The sequence below is a fragment of the Zeus faber genome (assembly GCF_960531495.2).
Source record: "Zeus faber genome assembly, chromosome: 13".
Lineage (NCBI taxonomy): Eukaryota > Metazoa > Chordata > Actinopteri > Zeiformes > Zeidae > Zeus > Zeus faber.
This window is the reverse complement of record NC_137198.1, coordinates 14,011,680-14,035,695: the sequence shown is the minus strand read 5'-3', so window position 1 is coordinate 14,035,695 and position 24,016 is coordinate 14,011,680. Positions and strand designations below refer to the sequence as shown.

The following is a 24,016-nucleotide window of genomic DNA, read 5'->3' as shown; positions in this document are numbered from 1 at the left end:
ACGCAATCAATCATTATGAATGACTTTCCAGAGCAGTGAAAATAGCATGCACTTTTAATTTTCAGAGATGTGTCTCACAAAGAAATACACTCTAGAATAGTACGATCGCAATCCCTCAAGAATGCATCAGGCCATACGCTGAATAGGACACAACTAATGACACAATGGCACAACATTTTTCGTGGTTCACCGCTATGTTTTTCCTCCCCCTGTGAAAACAGCCTCTATGAAGTCCACTGAACAGAGGAAATAGATGTGTGAGAATCAAGGTGAATCAACGGTTTGCAGTGTTGAATGTCTTCAATAATTTTTTTCTTTTGTTGTTGTTGTTATTCATAACACTCTAGTTGTTATCATTATAACGTGGGTAGAATGTGTCACCTTTTTTTTTTAAGGATGATGGAAGAGAGGGAATTTTCTCACGGAACAGTTAATAACGTTCAGCTTGGGAGATGAAGATCAATTAAGTGCATCTACTGCGCTTCCATATTTGGGCCTCTTGCCGCAGTTCAGATGAATTACCTTTCTCTTGGCTTTGCAAGTGAAATATCTGAAGTTCAACCAAAGAAAAAAAAATAAAAAAACAACGGATTTGTGTGTACGTTTTCCAATGAAAACCAAGGAGCAGGAGCACATTGGTCTACTCATGAAGAACCCAACGACCCAAGATCATCTCATCTGCTGTAGAAGTTATATTCTAATATCGCCATAGCTCCGCTCTGATGGTAGCGCTCTAGCCTTGATTCCATCTCGACAGTTGTTCATTTCCATTGAATAGAATTTAAATTGAGAGCTTTTATTCTTCAATATACGTCTAGGGGTGGTATTCAAACTATGGTGCGGGGTGCGGAGGAATTGCAAGGGAGGGTGGGAATTAAAGATAAATACATAATTAAATAAAGTAGGCCTTCGATATGTATTGTATTTTAAAGGGGACCTATTGTGAAAAACTCACATTTTCAGTGCTTGTGGACGTACATTTGTGTCCCTGATGGGCCTACTCACACACAAACAAACACAAGACAACCCAGACAGCTTTTTGTGAGCTGTCTCTTTCAGAAAACAAGTCCTAAAATGAGCCGTTCATCTCTTCATCAAATCTTTAAAAGGAAAGAGGATTTAATACCAACTGTCAGTGACAAAACGGCAAACGATGGAAATGTAAGTATTTAAAAATGAATTCTGCTGTGTGTGTCTTGTGTGTTTGTACCGTTGGCTGCGGCACTCTCCACATTTCTCCAAACAATACTGTAGATGTATTTATTTGAATGTATTTTCAAGATTCAAGATTCAAGATTTTTATTCGTCACTTACATATACATACTTTCATACATATATTTTATTTTATTTGCCGACAAACGTAATTTAATGAAACAAAAAAGCCCCAAGCCCCGCCCTGCTTATTTCTCGCCTCAAATTTGTTCAGAAACAGATTTTAGCGGACGGAAGTTATGGATTCAATGAAACACGGACCTTGTGCTCAAACCCCATTGGCTCACAGAACTAGGAGCCCCGAGAGGGAGGCTCCACCCACCGAAACAGCCCCGTTCTCAAACATGGTGAATTTAAAGGCGTGTTAGAGTGGCTCGGTTGCATAATCTGAGTGGCATTTTCAGCAAAGAAACTTTAAGAAACATGTTTTGGAGACCTCCATGAAAACATATTGACTCGGCGAAAAGGAGCGTAATTGGTTCACTTCAAGCACTAATTTGACATTTTATTTATTTTATTATTTGTGTGGGGTGTCAATCCTGCCTTGAAATCCTAGGGAGGGGGGCTCGACCAAAAATAAATAAAAAAGTTTGAATGTCACTGAAATATGGTTTGAGTTGTTTCATCTCAAACCTGATATGATTCATTAGCCTGTCTACTCCCTCTGGTTTCACACTAAATTTAATCGGCAGAGGAAAAATAAAATACATCAACAAAACACGGCAAAGGAGGACACATTTTTTACCACCAGCGTATTCTTCTGCATTTGATAAATCCACGCGGCCGAGGGAAATGGGAGAATCGCAGGTTTAGGGACGGACAGCTCCGGGGGTTTACAGGATTAGTGGCTTTGGGGAGGAACCGGTAGGGCTTGTGCACGACAGATGCGAGGCCTCAGAGCATCTCTGGGGGTTTGGGAAGAGGAGACGAGCGCTGGATGTCAGAGGAGAGGGCCCGAGATGGAGAACAACAACAGCAGATGGGGACCGAAGGGGGAGTCGGGGGAGAAAGGGAGTCGTCAGTGTCACAGAGCCACGTTTCAGGATTCGGCAGAGGGAGCAGGCGGAGGCGTTCTTCGCGGGCACCATTCCGATTTTTTTTTTTTTTTTTTTCCACGCACATAAATCGTCTAATGTCATTACGCGAGGGTAAAAAATCTGCCAGAGGCCAAGATGTCCCTTGGAGCTGTGATGTAACCAAACAATACATTCCATAGGAAAAACCTCTTGTGTGGTGTTGTGGGAATTTTTTTCCACAGTGGAACAAAATTCCCACCCTCAACACAGGGAATGATATTGAGCAAACCACAACCTTCATTTCAAAGGTCTAAAAAAAATTTTGTTTTTTCCCCGACACTGAAAAAGGTGTTTTTCATTTTGCTTGATTCGATTGTTTTTATAATGCTCTAAATTCTGATCTTTTCACAGCTCAGCCATGAATGCCTCCATCTCCCGCAAATAAACCCCAGTGATTTTATTATGATTCTGTTATCGATTTAGATTGATGTTCCGTAGACGCAAGAATCTTTTTAATAAGATAGGAGTTTGGCATATTACTTTATGAATAAGAGAAAATAGGGGCCAGATGTCGAACAGACTGACCATTAGTGCCCACGAGCAGCCATTTTTTATTTTACTGGCTAATTAGATGCCCAGGAATTCCTCTGGGAGAAAACAGGAATTTAGACCAACTCTTTACCTACAGTACAATACCTACTGCCTCCTGCGCACACACACACACACACACACACACACACACACACGCAGGCAGGCAGGCAGGCAGGCACGCACACACACACACACACACACACACACACACACACACACACACACACACACACACACACACACACACACCTCCGCAGTGTCCCTCCATTTCCTGATTTACTTTGTGAAAACCTGGACTCCAGGTGGATGGAAAAACTGACGGTAACAAACCTCAAAACACATCGAGAAAAAACAAAACAAAAAAAAAACAAGAGACAAGAAATAGAAATCCCCACCGTCACTCTCTGTGTAACGGATGTAAATGCATCAAATGGAATATTGGGAACACATGCTGAGGACAGTGATGCAGCACGTACCGTATATTTGGAGTCCATCAAATATTCTCTGTGAATACAATGATCTTCAAGTGTATAAGCACAAATGCTATTACATTGCCTCAAAACTACCAGTTTTACCAATCTTTTTAGTTTTGGAGCTTATCCCAGCACAGTCCATGAAAATAAGAATAAGAATAAGAATAATATTATTGTTATTGTTATTATTATTATTATTATTATTATTAATAATAATAATAATAATAATTATTATTATAATTATAATAATAAAATAAAAATTACATTATAAAAAATAACTAAATAAAAACCAACACTCCTTCTGTCCCCACCAGACCCTTGCGGCCATTTTCCAAAATCAATTTTTAGACAAACACTGGTCGAGGAAGCTTCAGTGGAAAAGTAATGGGATCCATGTTGGTGAAGATTAGGAGGATTTCAGAGTGCACGATAGTGATCGTGGCAATGTAGGCAACACTTGCTGTTTATCTGGATAATCCGATATTTTAGCGGCTGTGGAGCCGGGGTTAACGTCGCCACGAGAGAGAGAGAGAGAGAGAGAGAGAGAGAGAGAGAGAGAGAGAGAGAGAGAGAGAGAGCAAATTGGATGTTTTTCAACTCCCGTTTTAATTTTGTGCCAGGAAAAAAAAACAACAAAGCGCCATCACGACATTCCTATAAAATATCTGAAGAGCCAATAAAGAGACATCCTGAACACAGTTAACTTTACATGTTGTTACAAAGGGAGCTTTTATTGAAAGCAATATCATATGACGCAGGCCCTTACAAAGCACGGCATCTAGTCCCCCACCCCCCTCAACCTTTTGATGTAAACAGCCTTCCTGCTCTGTTTCTCTACAACCCTTACGCCATAATTACAGAGTAAATACGACACGACAAACGGGCCCTTCTCATTGTAGGTTGAATTACGTGACACGTGGCTTCGTCACACCTATAAAAATTCTTTGCTGTCATTCGAAATGTATTAGTCGGATCAGCCAACTCTATTAACACAGCTTCAACCAGCGAATAAAAAAATTTGACTGAAGGGATCTCAGCAGACGCATCGTATCGTGCTGTGGGAAACCCAGGTACACCTCACAAAAGATTGGCTGTTTTATTTCAAACCGAGACCTTATGTACTCGTTCCCCTTCCTTCTTCACCCTGGTCCTGCCACGCCAGCACTCTTTCATTCTCCTCTTGCTTCTGTTCCTGTTATTATTATTATTAATTTTTTTTTTTCTCCAAGTTGTACTCTCATCTCTTTGCCCCGGCTTCTTCCTTCCCATGGCTGTCGTGCTGCGCTCCCAGGACACTCTCCAGACGCTGGGCCCTAATCGGAGGCAGCTGCTGGTAGGTGTCAAAGCCCAGCTCCGAGGGATGCTGGGGCCGACGGAACTGCAGTAGGTGGTCCCTCAACACCTGCAAATGAAGGAAGAAGCGAATTAGGAACAGGGGGGGATGTAGGATGATTGAGGCCCCAGGGTGCAGACAACAGCCTGCTTTAGATCAATAGGATATCTGAATTAAAGAAAAATCAATAAATAAAAGAAATACGTTTTTTTACATTTACATTCCAAGAAACAAATCACATAGGTTATGTACCTTGATTTGATTCACACTGAAAATAATATTCACAATGGCGGCTTATTAAAAAAAAATATATATAATTTTTTTTTTTTTTTTTTCACAGAATTGTCATCAGGGATGTTACTTTGACACGTCCCACCTACCTAAACATTGTTGCAGACCAGTGTTCATTTTTTCTTCACATTTTAGTCATGTCGAGGACAACTCAAAACATTTTAGTCCGGTTTTAGTCGACGAAATGTCATTACATTTCGCTGACTTTTAGAACTAATTCAGTTAGGCTAATACACTGCATGGCTGGGATTCTGAGAATCCGTTCACAGAATGCAAAGTGCAGAGTGAAACTTAGAAAAATGAACTGAAGTGCGATTCAACTAAAAACGAGGTCAAAAGAACCTAAACAGGAGTTGAGGCTACGGACCTGACTGAAGGAAATAGGAGGGAACATATAGAGGGACACGGCCAAACCAAAGAGACACAAGAGGGGTGAAAGAGATATCAGAAGCAAAAATTATTAACTCTAAATATTGTAAAACAAGGGACTCAATACTAAAAGTGCACATGTTGAAACAACTGCAAAATAAATACAAAAACCTCTATTAAAAGGGATTATTATTAAAGGAAAAACCAATTAAATCACCCCCCACGAGGTTGAACTGGATGGGACTCCTCCACAGCTTGTTAAGCCCTGCAGCTGTGGAGTTCTTGTCCTTCCAAGCAGGGGTAACCAACTTAAATCCCAGCAACAATAACAATAACAACTATAATAACGGTAATAGAATTAAACATTGGGAAAATATAAGGCCAGTTAAAGCAAACGGCGTGTGTCACGAGGAAGTGAAATTTCTTGCTTCTGATGTTTATTTGTGGTCGATTTTTCTGTGATGTTTAGGGAAGTGATGTCACGTCTCGCCGGTGAAGTCGTTCCGAGTCGACACTTTACATCCTCATTTTATCAAAACGGTTTCACATGCCGACCTGACATCACACGGAACCCGGACTGATTGTCTTGATCCGCATGTGTGCATCAAAGAGAGCGGAAGATCACTGTTCGTGCTGTTGTTCCGAGGTCAACAACGGGCGAGTAACTCAAAAACTCTGTTCTCTCAACTCGAATAAGTTGAGAGATACTTTGAATACTTGCATAAATAATAGAAAGTTCAATCGTTTGTATTGATAGTAAAAAAGCATAACAAATAAAATACACATTTCCTTTGGCTCCAATGACTTGATGAAAATAAATCAAAAATACGTTTATTTTACGATCGTTTGTCAATTAGCAACCCTTTTATATAATATTTAACATGGGGACAGTGGGAAATAGATATATCATTCAATAAATAGATAAATCAACGGGTGTTAGGACTGCGAAAATAGTTTATTTAAAATATTTAAAAAAGGTATTTATTTTATCAACTGATTGGGGACAAATTAAATAATCAAAATGTTGTTTTTTTTTATTCATTAACAATTGTTTTAAATAATTTGTTGAACTCAGCTCTTGTATTCAGCTGAACCGGTGGCATCTCTATGAAAAACGGCTTGAGAGATTACAGGTGATCAATGAAAGTGGGCAAGGGGACAGGAGGTGAAGACGGCAAGCGGCGCAGGGATTGGCGGGGACGGAGGGGAAAGGGAACAGCGGGTGGGAGGACGAAGGATGAGTTTGAGTGTGAAGGCGGGAGACGTAGGAAGGCACCTGATCGGTCAGATAGTAGATCTTCCTCAGCATGCTGCACCGAGCTGCTTCGACGTCCTGCGGGCAAGAGGGCAATCCAGTTCACATACAAACAACAAAAAATAAAAATAATACACTTGAATAAAGCAAAACAGAAAAAAAAAAAAAAAAAGGGCCAAGGTTTTCGTAAAACACGATGTTTTTGCGACTCTAGCAAATGAAATAGCTGCGCGGCGAGAGGGCTGGACCGCAGAAAGTAATATGAGAATAATTCAAACGCATTCGCATGTTTCCTTCTCCGCATTGAGAAGGAAACATAAGCAAGTGGTGACAAGTCGACTCTTTTCAAGCAACAGAAAGCCAGATCTGCAGAGACGGACGACGGTAGGCTGTAGCCGGAGGCGCTCAGTATGTCGGAGCGCCGCGCGGCAGACTCGGAGCGTCTGATTATGATCTTTATGAAACAGCAAGCCTGGCCCGCCGCAGCACTGACAGGCAATGTGCCCTTTAAAATGTCCCAAAGGATTCCTAACCGGCCATAAAACCCATTTCCTGTTCACTGGAGGTGGAGAGGCTTCAGAGTTTGCCTTCCAGATGGTCGCAAAATAATCCAAATATTTTATTGTACAAAAGGAAATACGCCATTGTCTTTGTTGTTGGTTAAACAAAACAAATAAACCCAAAAAAAGAAAAAGAATGAAGTAAGCAGCAGCTGCAGACCAACGCCGTCTCCCTTCCCTTTGTTAAAGGCTTACTGGAAATCAAATAATCAAAGCGGGCAGAAACCCTGTCCCCGTTTGACCTTGGTTTACGGGGCTGAGAAGCGCATCGTGTGAAACACCTTGGGGGAGGGGGGCTTGCGTGGCGCCGTACCCGTTCCGCAGGACCCTGCGAGAAGACGAAGGCGTTGAGGTGAGACAGGGCCACCACGTAGAGAACGGGACACCAGTGGCGCTTCAGCGTGCCCGTCACCAGGGAGCGGAAGTAGAGCCGCAGGAGGGGAAGCGAGTCCTCGGGAGGAGACGTGAACCGCTCGAATGGGATGGGCAGCTGGGAATGGGGGGAGACACAAGACGGGAGAAGTCACGGCAGGGTCGGCCGCATCGTGAAATACAGCCCCCAGCGTTTAGTCCCGTGTATTTAAAGTGGTAATGAGTACGATTATTTTCCCATGATTAAATCCCGTGTTTGATATTCATCCCATTTCTATTTAGCTGATACTGCATAAGAAATAGGGGTGCCACGATTCCATTTGACTTTCAATTTTAAGGTCACGATTTGATTTTTGATTAAAAATAATAATAATAATTCCCAGCACTGACACCAATGCCATTGTTAGACAATTAAATCTTGATTTGTAAAGACAAAAAAAAAAAAAACCCACATGAAATCATTATAGATTATTAGTTATTTTTTTGTCGTGGAATAGATAGAAACAAAAATCTCATACAATTTTAAAGAAAATAAACTGTTTCCTAATGTTACTCATCATATCACAGCATCATCTTCCGTTTAACATTATTATCTTTATCACAATCCAAATCATATCCATAACGTTAACTACTTTTATGGAACGCGTACCAGTGCCTACCAACACTTCTCACCAGCTGCAGCTCTCTCTCTCTCCCTCTCTCTCTCTCTCGACGCGGCGCCACTTTTCACCGCTCTTTTGGTCGAGAGCCAAACAGCAGCGGCATAATGTCACATTATGGACGCTTGGCCAATCAGATAAAAGAGGCGAGTCGTAAAATTTTCACTACAGATAACGTCCAGCTCACACAAAATGTTAGTTATTTATTAACATGTGAAAAGTAATGAAGGACAAATGGGGCTAGTTCATAAAAAAAAAAAAAAAGACGAAAGCCCAGACCTAAAAAATGTTTTTAACAAAAATAAGAATAATGAAAAACATAGCCCCGGATCTATTCATCTGTCATTCCGATCATGCATTAAAGCCCTTGAAAATAATATGATATCGTTGATCAAAAACGCAAATATTTTTTGGGTCCTCTGTGTGTCCTCTAAGGGTTCCATTCCTTCCTTCCTCTTCCTTTAACGACCATTCAGACTTACGACCAGCTCTCTGACTAGTCTGTATCGTACAATACCGCGGCGCACATCAACCTTTATACACTATATACACTATATATAGTGTACACTATATACATCTCATCACTGTTCTCAATTTCAGTTTCGTTCCTGCAGTCGGTCAGTATTTACTACACTAACGTTCGCAATCTCCAAGACTGAATAACGTTAAGGGGGCGGGTCCCCGCTTTATCGACCAATTCGACCATGTTCGGAACATGGTCGGAACATGGTCGTTAAGTGAGGAGTACCTGTATTTTATTTGACTAAATTTTTTTTATATTTTACTCCTCACCCCCTCCTGCCACCGGGCCTAACAACCTTTCTGGAGGGAACCCAGCAGATGAATTACCCAAGAATAAGATTCTTTATTTATCACACACACCACAACACATGCGGCGACGGCGACCAACACACACACACACACACACACACACACACACACACACACACACACACACACACACACACACACACACACACACACACACACACACACACACACACACACACACACACACTTAAATGGTGGATTGTGAATCGTGGTGAAACTTATTCTCTGCTTTTAACCCATCCTGGCTTTTCCCTCCTCCGGGGAGCAGCCAGGAGCAGTGGGCAGCATACAGCGACGCACCCAGGGACCAATAACAAGGGTCCATCACTGGTCAGACGACCATGTTCTGCATGTTTTGGGTGGGGGTCCTTACTGATGTTACAAGGAGATACCCCATGTGAGCACGGGGAGAACATGCAAACTCCGCCCAGACAGACCCTAATCAGGAGATAACTCGCCTCATCACAATGTACGGTAATGTCATTACCTGTTGAAAGGTGACTCCCAGCGACCGCAGAATCCCCACATGTTCTCCAAACACAGCCAACCTCATGGTGGCGCTGTAGCACCTCTGCAGGGGCAGCAACACCCAACAGCCAAACAGGCGGTCTCCGAAAGAAACGGCCTCGTACTGGGTCAGGAGGGCAGAATAAAGGTCCTGAAAGGAGGCCAGTCCTGGCGGAGGGACGTCCAGGTCTAAAGAGTCCAGTCTGGAGGGCCTGCGTGAGGGAAAGGTTCATATTTCAGGAGCTTTTTGAGAAATTCTGCATCTGCACTGAATATTATCCTGTTATTTGTACTGAAGGTTTTTAATAATTTAATCATCGGGCAAATAAAGATTAATGGTTATGAGTTTTCTGTCTCTTATGACTTCCCTGCTATACCTAATTAATAGTCGGAGCAAGGCCCAGGCCAGCCTCTGAACAGGCCTCTCCAAAAATAAGTCACTGGAACACAGGAACACACAGGACAAGTGTGCAAGCTTGGCAACTGGAAGGACCACCTACAAAAAGAAAAAAAGAAAAAACAGAAACATTAAAATGATTGAATGATGAAACCACCAGGGGTCCTATGGGAGCTGTGTTTCGAGACAAGAATGAGTGTCTGCTCTGTACCTTCAGTGTGTCCTCCCTCCAAACCTCCAACAGCAGCAGCCACTGGAGGCAGTGCGTCACGGCCTGCAGCGCCCCCTGCGGGAGCTCCTCTGCCTGCACGCCACCCCCGTCCGACACGCCCATTAGCTCATAAAGGCTGACGAGCGGCAGGAAGGGCCAGTCGGTGGGCAGGGTGGGCCCGCTGAGTTCTGGCAGGAGCTGTGAGTGGATCCAGGGGTTCCTGCCGAGGTAGGCTTCCTTGGAGCGCAGAACGGAGGGCTCGAGGTTGGCGAGGTGAGTGAGGAAACACGCCCGGATCGAGGGGAGCTGGACGCATGCCTCCCTGAGGAGGGAACCCACAGTCTGGAGGTGGGGAGAGGTGGACTGGCTTGTGTCTTCATGGAGCTTCAGCTGCGCCAACTCTATGGCCTCAGGTCCCCCACTGTGGCCTTCTCTGAAAGCCCAGAACAGAAGAATTTAATATTCAAAGACAAGCACAATCATGATGACTTTAAACTCCTAAACAAAAGGTGTTTTCGTGAAGAAAAAAAAAAAGTACACTTGGCGGTGTACAAGTTATATTTGCCTGTCAAAATAACAGAATCAAAACACCAGCAAAAACAACTTTGGGCAGCACTGCCCAGCTTCTATTGGTTGCCAAAATGTTATCTCTGAGCACTGGACTTACACTACAAATAAACTATAAAATGTCCAATCAAAAGCATCAAATTTCCCGAAGTCTGTTTCCAATTGTTTGGACACAATGAGATCCAGACCACAGAAAACAGACTCTGGGAAGGGCCTGGTCTGTTTTAAAAAGACCTATAAAAAAAAAAGACCTATAAAAAAACAGAGGGATTACAAGATGCCTAGGGCATTACCCTCTATCATAATGAGGTGATGACATTAATGATAAGCCAGGAAAGCCGGGTTTGATGGTGTTGGTGGAGTTATAATCACCAGTGAACTTCTTAGAAGGTAAGCTGCCAAGTGGATTTGCAAAACACAGATGTTAATCCATAATTTCTAATTGGTAATTACCATTGCACCACAATATTTTGATGGACATTTCCTCATCCACCACATACACGGGCTGCAGCGTGCACATAACCCACAGGATTTTGGTCGCCCCTTGGACGCTGTGGGTGCTCCTTCTACGGTCCGACTTCCTGACACAGGCAGCGGGGAACATCTTCCATCCTGCACTTTACAAGTGGAAACTGGTTGCCTGGCCGCACTCAATGGTTTATCCATTGGGGTGGTGGAAATAATTCAGAGCGCTAGAGCCCTGTCAACAAGGGCGCTTTACGCATCCAAAGGGCTAGCCTTTGAGCGCTGGTGTGTGGCGCGTGGAGACGACTCATTACGCTGTAATATTGGGGTCATACTCAGTTTCCTCCAAGGCATGCATGAAAGAGGCATGGCGCCTTGCACTCTCAAGATGTTCTTTTTTTTCTCCTCCTCCCTTTGGGTCAGAGGAGAACGAGAGGCTGCACACCCTGTGCCCTGTCCGGGCGCTCTTGGTCTATGTGGAGCGCACGTGCATCAGTCCCACCAACTTTTTTGTCCGTTAGAAATCTCAGACAACGAGGAAACCCCTGTCCAAAGATTGTCCCTCTCACTGGATAGTGGAAGCGATCGCATTGGCTTACTCCTATGTGGAGCAGGAAGTCCCAGAGGGTCTTCAAGCACATTCTACTAGGGGTGTGGCTACCTCGCGGGCGTTGTTAGGAGGGGTTTTGGTCGATGAGGTGTGTGGTGCTGTTGTACTGTGGTGTACCCCACACACATTCACAACACTCTACATTCTCGACATGAAGGCATCAGCACTGGCATATGCTGTTATGACAGCTGCCAGGTGTTAGCCTGCGTACAGAGTTATGCTATGTGGTTGAGAGTGGTCACAGTCTGGTGCTCAGCTGTATGTGGAATCCCCACTTACGAGCATTGCAGTGGGTCTCGTGGGGTGGTAATATAATTTACCTTCGCACCCTATGAATGGGTTCTTATACGCTGGGATTGTGGTTTGAGGTCATCTGTGAGTTGGTCCTTAGAATGGACTACCCGGACCCTGGGTTCTATGTTGCTGTCTATCGGGGCTTGCATAGGACACATCGGTTCTTCAGTATACCCCCAACCGTCACTGACCGCGAGGGTCAGTGACGGTTGGGGGTATACTGTATGGCATAGTAAGAACTGAAGTTCGAAAAGAAGTAAAACATTTGGGTTGTGCTACAACCCCGGTTTTTATGAATGAAGAAGGAGAGTTTATAACGGTGGCCTCACTGACCAGCCCGCTCAAGAGCTGAATAATATGTCAGAGGAAGTATGGCAGGCGGTCACCCAGTTTATATATGAGGGGTGGGCCTTATGATATGAAATGATATGATACGATAGTGGCCGAATCACAGCCTGTCAGGGCCCAGTTGAATCTTGGTTGGTTAAAAGGGGCTTTCTGTTTTATTCAGTGGGGCAAGCAAGAAGTCTGCTTCCTCATTCGTAATACTAGGGTTGTAGCACAACCTCAATGTTTTCATGGTGCGTTCAAATTCTTTCAAATTCTTGGCTGTATTTGTATTTCTTTTCCCTACTTAAAAATCTTTTAATAGAAGGGATGGCGATCTGTCAAGGTTTGGACCATATGTCTACTGGTCTTTGGAAAGACTCCATATTGCACCTGCTCCTTTTCTCTATTATCTGTTTATGTCAAAGTATTTCTTCATCCAAAAATAAAATGAACACAAACTCACGCTATGAAAGCCTTGCTGAAGATGACGGTAGAAAGGAGGTCGTGAGCCAGGTGTTCACTACCTGGTAAGAGCCATGGCAGTAGGACCAGCGCTACCTGGTGGTACAGCGCTGCGTGTTTGGCCACTTCTGGATCGCTGGGAACCTGGGAGGAACATCAGTGAAACAAGTGAGAGAAAGACAAATAAATCAAAAATACATCGGCCAATAGAGCAGTATCCCCCTCAAGCTGTGCCAGAAAAACACAACGGAGATGGAAGCGAAAACATTCCTAAAGTTTTTCCTTAATTTATCTTGTTAATGTCTACTTATTAATATTCCAGTAATCCATATTCCAATAATATTGCATTCCTAGTCCATGATAAATGATTTGAAAAAAGGAATTTTAAGATTTTTATTATTCTTATTATTAATACCACAGTTGCCGATATTCAGTGGGTGCCTTGTATGGTTTCAGTTTAGGCTTCCCAGCATACCTGTCAACATTGAGATTTGAAAATGAAGGAAATTTCCCATCCCAGCAGCACACCGCTGCTGGGATGGGAAGGGACAGCGGGAAAGAAGGGTAAAGTACAGGGAGAACCTGGGAAAACCGGGAGGGTTGACAGCTATGCCTACCAGTCTGTGTGCCAGTCGGAGCAGCAGGTGGAGGAGGTGATGCTCGTGACGAAGGATCCAGGCGCTGCTGTTGGAAAGTGTGGGGGTGGCCCGGGCACAGCTCTGGAGGTAGCCAAGCACCGGCTCTGAGAGAAGGAGGCCGCCGAACTACAAGAGGAGCCGGACGAGAGACAAAACCTTCAAGTCGGGATCAAATATGCAGCACTTCTGAACTTTTCCCCAACAGATGGCGGCGATCCTTCATCTGGCTGAGTGAAGTTCTTCTTTGGAGGGAAAAGATCTGACAAGTCCTGACAAAGATTATTTTGATTTTATTTTATTTTTTCTGATCCTACTCATACAGTAATAACACTGTATGAATTCGGAGGGAATTCAAAGCTTTGAGTTCCATCTGCAGTAGGGGTGTGCAGGAATTTATTAGCTCACCCCACTGTCCAGTTTTATCACATGAGACACAGAAATGAGCAGTGCCATCTTTCACATCTCCTGTTTAGGGGCATTATGGTTTCCTCGTAAACTACATTAAAGATCGGCGTGGAAGGGTAGATCGGATCGGAAGAGTGTGTCGACATCATTAAAAATCGATTGGTTATGTCACATATCTTAAAAAGAAAAACATGACAAAAAATTGATTTTTTTTTTGCTCTTCTTTTCTTTTTGGCGAAACCATGATCCCAAAAACCAACTCTGTGACTGGCGATGTCAGTACTTATTTAAGTAACTTTTGATAAAAGCCTCTGGCAGAAATGTTTCTCATTCAATTCTTTTAACAGGACCTACTTTGCAACCAAGACCCTTGTGGATGCCCGTGAGTGTGTCCAGGAAGAGACACACGGCCGTCAGGAGGGGGAAGGGGGAACCGCCAGCAGCCAGCCCAGAGCGGTCCCTCCATCCTGCGCAGGCCAAGCCAGGCAGGCTGGGCACCGTCTCCAGACCAGGATGCCCGGACTGGAGGTTACACACGGCCGAGCAAGACCTTTTGGGGGTGGGGAAAAAAAACAAAACACCACTTTGATTGCTGGTCAAAATGCGAGATTTAGTCGAAACCTGTTTAAAAGATAAAGTTGAAACTATGTTTTATTTATGGATTCGAGTTTTCTGTAATATTAACAGTGTTTCTGTCGTAAATGTGAGTCTGAAATATGTAAAAACAGAAGTTTGTGGTCGGGATTTTTTTTCTTACAAATCCCTGTTAATGTCATCAAATTTTCAGGGAAAGCACTTGAAAATTTATATATAATTAATTTATTATTTCTTATGTAATTTGTAATACATTTTGACATGTTTACACTTTAAAAGTCTTGATAATAGATCTGACTTACTTGAGGTTTTTTTGCAAGTTTTGGACAGCATTGTGGGACAGCAGGGGCTGAAGCACCTCTGACGTGAGCAGCTCCAGCTCCTGGAGAGTCTCCACTGGTTTAAAGCAGCTCTACAGGGAATGGGCACAGGATGAGTTTCTTACGAGACAGCGTGACACATGTCATACAACTCATTGAATGATCTGGTACCTGTTTGGAGAGCTGGTGGTAGTAGGCCTCCAGATAGACCAGGTAGGCTGGTATCAGAGTCAGACTGCTCTCTCTCTTCGCCGGCTCATCGAGGCTCCTCACAAAGCTCTTGAGTTGCCCCAGCATGGAGGCCTGCAGCCCTGTCACATGACCCCAAGAGACCGGAGGCGGTGGGGGACACTCACAACCCAGAGAACTGGAATGAAAGTAGACAATCGTTGTATAAATATGATTTCATAATTGATGTGCTTTCTAACAGCCCTGTCACAAGAGTCATTTAAATGTTTCGAATGGAAATGACCAATTCTTCTATTCATCCATCCATCCATCCATCCATCCCTACGTACCCGACCATGTCCGCTTGTAGCTCCTGGTGGCATCCAGCAGTGTGTGTAACCTGTGTGAGCAAAGAGAGCAGGGCCAGGACTCTGTGGAGCTGGAGAGGCAGCAGGGGGTCTGAAGGAGACAACGCTCTGTGGACGGCCTGCAACGCCCGCACCAACACTGGATACAGCTCTCTGGAGGGAGAAAACACTACCGGTTTGGATTTGGGGGAAGTCTCTGATGAACATGTGTTCCGTGGCCACCGTAACCAACAATGCCGTTTGGGCAATTTTATAAACGGTAAAGGGAAGAGCTGATCTGTACTTAATGAACAAAACTTAGATGGATTTATTGTCCCCACGCCAAAACTGTTTTCCTGATGCTGTTTTCTATGTTACATAAGCTATTATCCAACCAGAACAAGTGAGAAAAAAAGTTCCCTTTAAATACATATTTTCTCATTAATTACATGAACGGTTTCCAGTAGACTCCAGCGATGCTTTCTATTGCTTGAGGTATTTCTGTACAATACTTTTTTGAATGTGTGTGTGTCCGTGCAGTGTTCAGTCTGCATACTTACATGTATACATTGCAGGCCTGTCCATAGCTGGCTGCTACAGCCCACAGTCTGTAGGCCTCCGTGGTGAGCCTCAGAGCCTCGGCCCGTTCCAGCAGCAGCTCAAAGGGCTCAGAGCTCAACAGGCGGGAAAGACGTTCCTTCACTCCAAGAGAGTTCAGCTGGAGGGGGTGGAAGGACACAAGATGTTAATCGTGTTCTCAGGTTGTTAACGTTCAACAGTGGAGACCGTGACTGGGTGAAAATGAGAGAACACTTACCAGCCTGGCGCAGGCGTGTCTGCCCGACGTAGCCAGAACCCTCAGGAGCTTCATGGCGCTGGACAGTGGGAGTCCATAAACAGAATGCGGAAAGGGCAACGACGGCACGACCCAGGAAGTGGGCAGAAACTCAGACATCACCATTTCTATTAGACGAGGGCAATCCAGCACCTAGCGGAGATTTAAGAAAGAACTTACCGGATTGGTGAGAAAGAAAAAACAAATAAGCAGGCATGACAAATAGTCACAACAACTGCAGATAGAATTCAATTTATTTTCTCGAAATGAGACTTGACACATCTTTCTTTGGCTTTTCTCAGCTTTAAGTAGAGATGCTCAGCTGACAAACGACCATAAGGGGAGTTGCTGTTCCTCTGACCTGTGTGGCAGATGAGCTGGAGTGTCGGGCGATCCGGGTCAGGACCTCCAAGATGCTCTGGACGACGCGAGGGGACGGCCGCACCACCTCCAGGATGTAGCGCAGCCTGGGAAGCAGATTCATCTTCAACAGACCCTGAAAGAGAACATGACCGAAAACACAAGAATTTCTCATTCAACTTTTGAGACAAAAATGTGAAAATGAAGGATCCTAATGTGGAGTTGAATTACCATGTCAGCTGTATGAAATGTTTCATAGGATAAAACAAAGTATTTTAAATATAAAATATAATTAGGGATTAATACAATAAATAGTTACCTTGACAACATCCTGGCTGGCCACATCATGATCTGTCTTGCGCTCCTCCCTCTCCTTGGGGGTCAATTTCATGCATTCCTCCAGACCTTCATCCTCCTCATCTTCGTCTTCCTGAGTGGAGGGCAGCAGAGGGAAGGAGGACAGACCCCGGAACCAGGAGAAGGTGCTGTCCATGCACTCCTGCAAAGGGTAGCCTTGTTATGGTGTTGCATTTTTTTACACTGGCGTCCGTATCCTTCATCACACCATTTACACCGTCGTTACCCCCTTTTGACACTAGAGGGGGCTTTGGCACGCACTTTTATTATACACGGTAAGATAAGTTGGACATAACTGTTCACTGCCATTTTTTGGTCAAAATCCCAAATACCCCCATTACCCTCTCTATGCTGAGTTCTAATTACTCCCATCAACGGCTTAGGTTTGGTTTTCCCAGGTGTGCGTCCAACAGGTACAGAACCTCTTGTCACAGCGGTCATTTGGGTTTTTTGGGGGGAAAAGTGGGGATAATTCTATATTTTAATTGATGTTTTTTAAATTGTGTTGAAGACTTGGTTATTGGTTATTAAATAAATATCATTGTCAACATGACTATCAGGGATAGTCATGTTGATATTCAATTGTAAAAATATTCAATTGTAATATCATCATCATTCCTCATCAGTCATGTTGAATTTAAATTAATATTAATTGTAATATCATAATGTGCTTTTACTGTATTGTGTATATCGTATGTGATTGAGCTGTAAAGGAAATTGTCCCTCGGTATATTAAAGACGTACTCTACTACATTGATATACCAGGGAAGTCACTGTTTAGGGGGCAACCACATTAGAATCTCGCAACACACACAATCACAATCTGATCAACTACCTCTGCTCCTGCTGGTATAAGTAACTCGCAGCGACGCACAAGTCATTTTCTTATCATTAATCATATTTTAATAACGATGGAGTAATAAACATCGGTGTTGACCATACACCACGGGTAACAGCACGGAAGACATGAGCAATGCCGTCACGTTGCGCAGAGACACTTAGGTCATGTACCTCAACCTCCGCAGACACCAGGAGGGCCCTGAGGGCGTGCACGACAGCAGATATGACGCTTTCCACGCTGTCGTCCAATGTGAAGCGCAGCAGAAAGAGGAGGCCGGCGTCTAGCAGGGTGGAAGTCACGCTGCCCGTCAAAACTGATGCGTATTCCCCAGCACCGGCCTACGGAAATGAGAAAAACAAAAGTACAACTTGTGAAGATGTGGCTGTGAGCCTTCATCTGCACGTCTGCGTCAGCGGGGAGGGGGGGAGTGGGAGTACCTTTGTGAGGATGTTGGCCAGCGTGCTGAGCGAGAGACACCTCTGCTGGGTGAGCAGACTGCGAGACAGGAGGAACAGCTCCTGGAGGGAGTACCCTGCCAGCTGAAGGAGAAAAACAGCCCCGCCAGCAAACAGGGAAGCAAAGCCACAGCGCGGCCATTAAGGGCATTATCATTATAGTTATTGTTAATCTTCTTTCACAGGGCTATCGTCACGTGAAAATGGGACTCGGTCGTACGTGACAATGACATTCAGTAGTCTGAATTAATGTTGATAGGAAGGTATGAACCTACATTTCTTTGCAATAACAGGGTTTAAGTATTCAAGGGGGGAAATGTACCTATTATCCTATAATTCATTATTATGCAACTTTGATTTCCTTATTATGATATCTTGAGTTTATGAGGAAAAGGTGAAGCAGGTTCTGCCCAACAATGCAACTCAATAGTTTTCACAGTTATACTTGGTGTTGTTATACTTGATTGGACACTTACAAAGATGGAACCCAGAGGGGGCTTTTTCTATAACAAAAAAGGGTAAAAACACTGACCTCAGGCTCCTCTCCATGATGGTGCAGACCTAAGTGTGTCGGCAGATCCTGAGACGGCGGGATCAAAGTGCCGCTGAAGTCAAAGCGAGCCTGCATGGCCTATCAGAGCACAGGTCCGCAGCATGTGGTTAGATGAGGCATGCAGATAAATAAGATAAACACAATTATTATTTTTTTTTTTTCCAAAACAGGATTCCCAAACTTAATCCAAATATATTTACTTTAACGTCTAGCCTGCTATTCTTGAGCTGAATTTTCATTCTCTGTTTCATAATATCAAAAAAAAGCTCTGTATACCTGCCACAACAACTTGTCTGAATGTCTACGTAATCACCACTTAAGTCCCAAAGATGAAGCGTATGTAGGAAACACTTTTTCTCGAGGGGGCATTGTGACCGTGCATGGCTGTGCTTGTTGGACGTGGCGGCAGCCCGTCCCTACCTTATTGGTTCCCTTCCTCTTGGGAGCGGGAAGATCTTGCGTCCACTCCAGTTTCTCTGGCTCCAGCTTGTCCATGTGAACCCAGTCCTTCTGGGGATTCAGCGGCAGCACCTCCGCTGCACCCAGACACAGTGGAATAAATTGAGTGAGGCCAACGCAAAGTGAAGAGCTAATCTAGTGCCGCTCAATGCGACCCATGCACTACAGCGCCCACAAGGCTCTTCATTAGGTGAAATTCTACCTTTCACTGAAGACAACAAGTGCTTAGATTTACTTTGCTTGTGGGAGTACGGCATGTGCCTTCCATTTGTGAGGGTTTTCAACAGGTTGCATTTTCTCTGCATGGTCGGCAGCATATCCATTACCCAGATTGCCTACTTCTGGCTATAGATGGGACTTTTTAATCAAACAAAGTGAGATCAATGATCGGCTTCTGAAGCGCAGCAAAAAAAAAAAAGGACTTTCTGCACCACGTCTTTGGCGGGGAAAACGGAGAAGAGGGAATGGTAGGGATAGAATATAAGCAGGAAAACAACAGGCAGGTATAAGCAGCTGGAGAACCTTGGCAGCCAGCCAGGTGTGCTGCTATTTTTAACATTGATATAAAATGGTTTGATTCATTTGGTCCAAACCTGTGAGTGTAAGAAGACGTTAAAAATAATTTGGAGCTTCATTCATCCACCCGAAATGACTCATTCACTTCTACACGGGTGTGGGACAGCCCCGGGCCCGCTGACAAGATCGATGTGGGCTCGTCTTTGAATCCACCGTACCCGTGATGGGAGGCGGTGGTGACAGCTCTTCCTCCTCCACCTCCGCCTCTTTCGTCATCTCCGCCTCCTTGAGTTCCTGCCGTGGGCCGGCGGTGGCGGAGGAGCCCGGCTCGGCGGCGGTGCTCTCGGGAAGCCGCTCTCCGCTGCCTCCGTCGTCCTGTGCAGAGCCCGAGGTGGAGGGCGGCACACTCTGGGCTTTGCGAGATCTTACAAACTCCACCAGCCGAGGATCTGCAAAGCGGAAATAATCAGCGTTTGACACAGCTGAGCCGACCTGCTAAAAATAGGTTTTGAGTTCTTCCAAGGAGCAACAATAAATATAATCAGGCACAACCACTTTCGAGGATAGTTCAAACTTATCCTGATAAGATCCACCAGAAACAATGATTGCAATGTTGTCACTGCATATCTAAATTCAAATTTCATGGCAAACCAAAAAGGTTTGGTGAAGGAGATTTTGGAGCTTAAACGATAAAATACAAAATAATTACATAGATTGATATTAAAAAAAATTATTTGAAGGTGTAATTTGTTCAAATAGGCTCTCAATGGATGTTAATGTCTGTAATACCGTTTAATCTAACCATGTCTAAAAAAAAGGTTTGGTGAACAGAATTAGCCAAAATCAAGAAACCAAAAATAAAGATATTGTAAATGTACAGGTACAGAAAAGCCTGTGTCACTATAGGGATGTGTAGAACATTAAAGTGCCGAAACCCTGAAATAGGAAACGCCCGTAAATGACCGACATGCAATCTCCTAGTAATAAGCCGGTTCTGATTTAATCAGGAAATTCACATTTCCACAAAGTGACTAGAAAAGGTGTAGCTACCTAGTTGAGTCAACAGTTTCTTCTGCTCCTCTAATATCTGTGCTTGAGACATGTTCTGGAGCTTGGTTTGGTTTTCCCGGTGGATCCTCAAGCTCTCGGGCGAGCTGTCTGGGCCGCCAAGCCCCTGGCCGGACAGCAACCTGGGGCCCGAAGCCGCTCTCAGCCCTGGTGGGTAAAAAAAATGAAAGGAGATAGATGAAGAAAGGAAAACAGAGAGAGGCGAGGAAGGGAAAGGAATAACAAATACGCAAAATGCAGAAGAGGAAATAGCTCTCAACGCCTAGTTTTTTCAACAGTGCAATAAAGGTTGTTCTGAGATTTTCGACAGCTTCGAACCATAAAAAGAGCAGAGGGGTTGGAAGAAGCTGTTGATACCAAACACTATATTGATAAAATATAATTTAAAAGTTTTAGGCCATTTACTAGTCACACACAGTAGACACATTTTACATTACACCTGATGATAGTTCACATTTTTGGATTTTTATTATTATTATTATTATTATTATTATCCATTTTGGGGTTTTACGGAAATTTGAACAACTTTGGTGAGAAACTTAACTATAGATTATCTCCTGACGTTGCTACATATGTAACACAAATTACAGCACAATCACGTAACTCTGACAAACATCAGTGTTAACCTATTGATAATATCTAAACTTTATAAAATATGTTCACAGTCATCTAATGAGGGAACACTAAAATAAAGATTAGTATGCACTACAATTTGCACAAAAAAGCCCAAAATCACCTACGATCACATGCAGCAGGAGACTGATCTGTGTCCATACAAGCCTCAGGAAGGAGGTCAGTGCCTTTGAGCTGGGTTTTCGGACCACCGGAATTGGCTGGACAGTGTAACGGAGCCTTGCCCTCCTTTAGCCTCTGGGCTGCAATATGACGTGCAAAGATGCTCTTCTTTCCACTGGCAGAGGACAGTAGCGCCTGATCACAAAATCAGAGTTTAAAAAAAAAAGAACAACTTTCCAACAATTCCATCTGCTAAATTAAATTCTATCATGAATTACTCAACAGTACATTCTGAATTGTGTAAAAGTGTTTTCAAGAGGTGAGAGAGACAGAACATCAATGACACAATGTTAATACAATCAAACATTTTCAAGAGGAGAAGTAACAACTTCATTGCTTCTCTGCGGCTCCTACCTCACTGCCTGTTTCTGTGCGACGCAGGACTCTGGGAAAAGCAGTGCCGGTGAAAGCTGGTAGAGAGATTGGGGTCGAGCTGGTGTCTCTCTCCTGGAACGAAACAAAACAGTAAAGTAAAGAGAAAGGATCCACATCGGTGAAACAATTTTATGACATAAAATCTCTTGTCGACTGCTGTTACTGTATGCCATACTTCAGCAATGAATGTATGGGAAAAAAACACAAGTTCATAATACATGTTTGGGTTCCTAATGCATTTAAAATCTCTTCAGAGAAAGAGTAGCGCTGTCTGCGATTGCCGACCAGGAGACCAGACGAGGCCTTCTGACAAATTGCTGCAAGTTGTACTTTTATTGTTGTCATTTCATTGATCTCTACTGTATGCTAATTGAATTTTAATGAACTACAAATAAATGGCTAATTAAAAACACTATACCACCCCATCATATTTAACATTGTCTTAGAATAGGCAGCACATAACAACTTCGATTGGTATGTATTCAACTTCGATCAAATCATTTTATGAAATACTGTTAACCCTTAAATGAACACATCCAAACAACACCAACACTTTTATTCTTAAAACAGACTAAATCTTGCAATTATAATGAATTGTGTACAGTAATAACTCACAACAATCCTGGAAAGGACAGCACTGATATGAGTATCATGGTCGTCCAGCATCTGTTCCGCATCCTGATCTTCAAAGTGAACACGGCCGGCTTTGAAGCGAGACTTTTTTGGAGGGGCAGGCGTCAGAGAGGGGAGCTCGTCTGGGAGATCTGAACAAAAAAATGTGTGTGGTCTTTCAAAATACACTGGGTAGCACAAATATGACATTGGTCAATGAAAGACTGGTGAGACCACATGCATTTTCTCAAATGATCAGAAACGTCATATTAAAATCCATCAATGATTACAACATACAGTATACTTAAAAGATTGACCTATACAAGCTATTCAACACAAAAAATAAACAAATAAATAAAAGTGTATTTGCAGGAAAGTTGAATTTCATACTTTTTAAGACAAATTGTAACTATATTTTTCGACAAACCAAGCCATTGTCCTAAAGAATTGCAGGAAAGGGATTCGGAAGTGTAATAAATATAGCTAATAAATATTGCTTGTTTTCTGTCGTAGATTTGGCCAGGTAAGTACAAGTGTTTTGTGGATCTCGCTCTACAGATAGGTATAACAGGTGTGTGTAAAGTGATTTTTGTGTGGTGGGTGGGGTAGTGATTTCACTTTGACAAATAATAATAATAATAATAATAATAATATATTTACATATCAATAAGAAAGTCCCATTTCCATGATGAAATGAAGACATCATATATTCAAAGTTAAGCCGGTTTGACTTTAACGGCAACAAAAACAAAAACAAAACAAGATTCAAGACATTTTAATAGTTTCTTTTTTTTTTTAAAGGAGTGCAGACACCCTGAAAATTGTCAGTGCTGTTGTTGGTGTGGCTCATCACTCAACCTGCTACGGTGACAAAGTCCCTCTGGCTCCCTCCGTCACCCTCCTGCTCCCCGGCCTCTCCCCCGGCCTCTCCCCTCCTCTTGTCTGGGCGGCGGACCACCTTCACCGTGGAGGGAGTCCCAGAGGTCAGGAACTGTTGCTGCTCTCGGAGGAGGTCCGCCTCGGAATCAGACGGCTTGGGACGCCGCAACATCCCTCTTGGAGGACGGGTGTAATGCTGGTCGATAAAAGATAACAATCCATGAAGTCACGAGTTGTTATTATAGGGTACCAGAGCTGGGGGGGCGGGGACACAATTAACCGGTGCACACGATATATCGGCAGCTCATTTACAACGCATTTAGCAGGAATAGCTCATTTTGCAACACAAGTCGTAGCATCCAATGTAGTGGAACAGGCTATCGAAATAAATACTCATAATAAAATAACTTCGTTAGAAATATTACCAGTCAAAGGATGACTTTAAATAATGATACCTTGGTGTTTTCTGGCTCCGTGATAAATAAACACAACGTGCGAGTCCCACGCATCAGGCGGAATAACTTTACTGTGACACGCCGCTCCGCGCCTTCAAAATAAAAGCCCGGTCGCGGGGCGATGGGACGCTTCCTAGCTGCCGCTTTTACATCTAATGTGCGGTTATTGTGCATTTCGC

General features: G+C 43.6%; 1 protein-coding gene across 1 annotated transcript; it reads right to left on the bottom strand.

Moving 5' to 3' along the window:
• Nucleotides 1-4,055: 4,055 nt before the first annotated feature.
• On the bottom strand, nucleotides 4,056-23,554 carry rpap1 (RNA polymerase II associated protein 1; the record flags this gene model as incomplete). The annotated part of the gene is made up of 26 exons (XM_080012256.1): nucleotides 4,056-4,694; nucleotides 6,562-6,618; nucleotides 7,414-7,590; nucleotides 9,450-9,681; nucleotides 9,847-9,965; nucleotides 10,078-10,510; nucleotides 12,807-12,949; nucleotides 13,423-13,569; nucleotides 14,203-14,398; nucleotides 14,745-14,854; nucleotides 14,934-15,129; nucleotides 15,281-15,451; nucleotides 15,838-15,995; nucleotides 16,095-16,265; nucleotides 16,474-16,608; nucleotides 16,792-16,971; nucleotides 17,841-18,008; nucleotides 18,108-18,209; nucleotides 18,658-18,756; nucleotides 19,099-19,214; nucleotides 19,872-20,102; nucleotides 20,704-20,868; nucleotides 21,462-21,651; nucleotides 21,871-21,963; nucleotides 22,507-22,655; nucleotides 23,362-23,554. The coding sequence occupies 26 exons, from the start codon at nucleotides 23,552-23,554 to the stop codon at nucleotides 4,530-4,532; spliced, it is 4,296 nt and encodes a 1,431-aa protein (XP_079868382.1). The 3' UTR covers nucleotides 4,056-4,529.
• Between the last annotated feature and the right edge of the window lie 462 nt (nucleotides 23,555-24,016).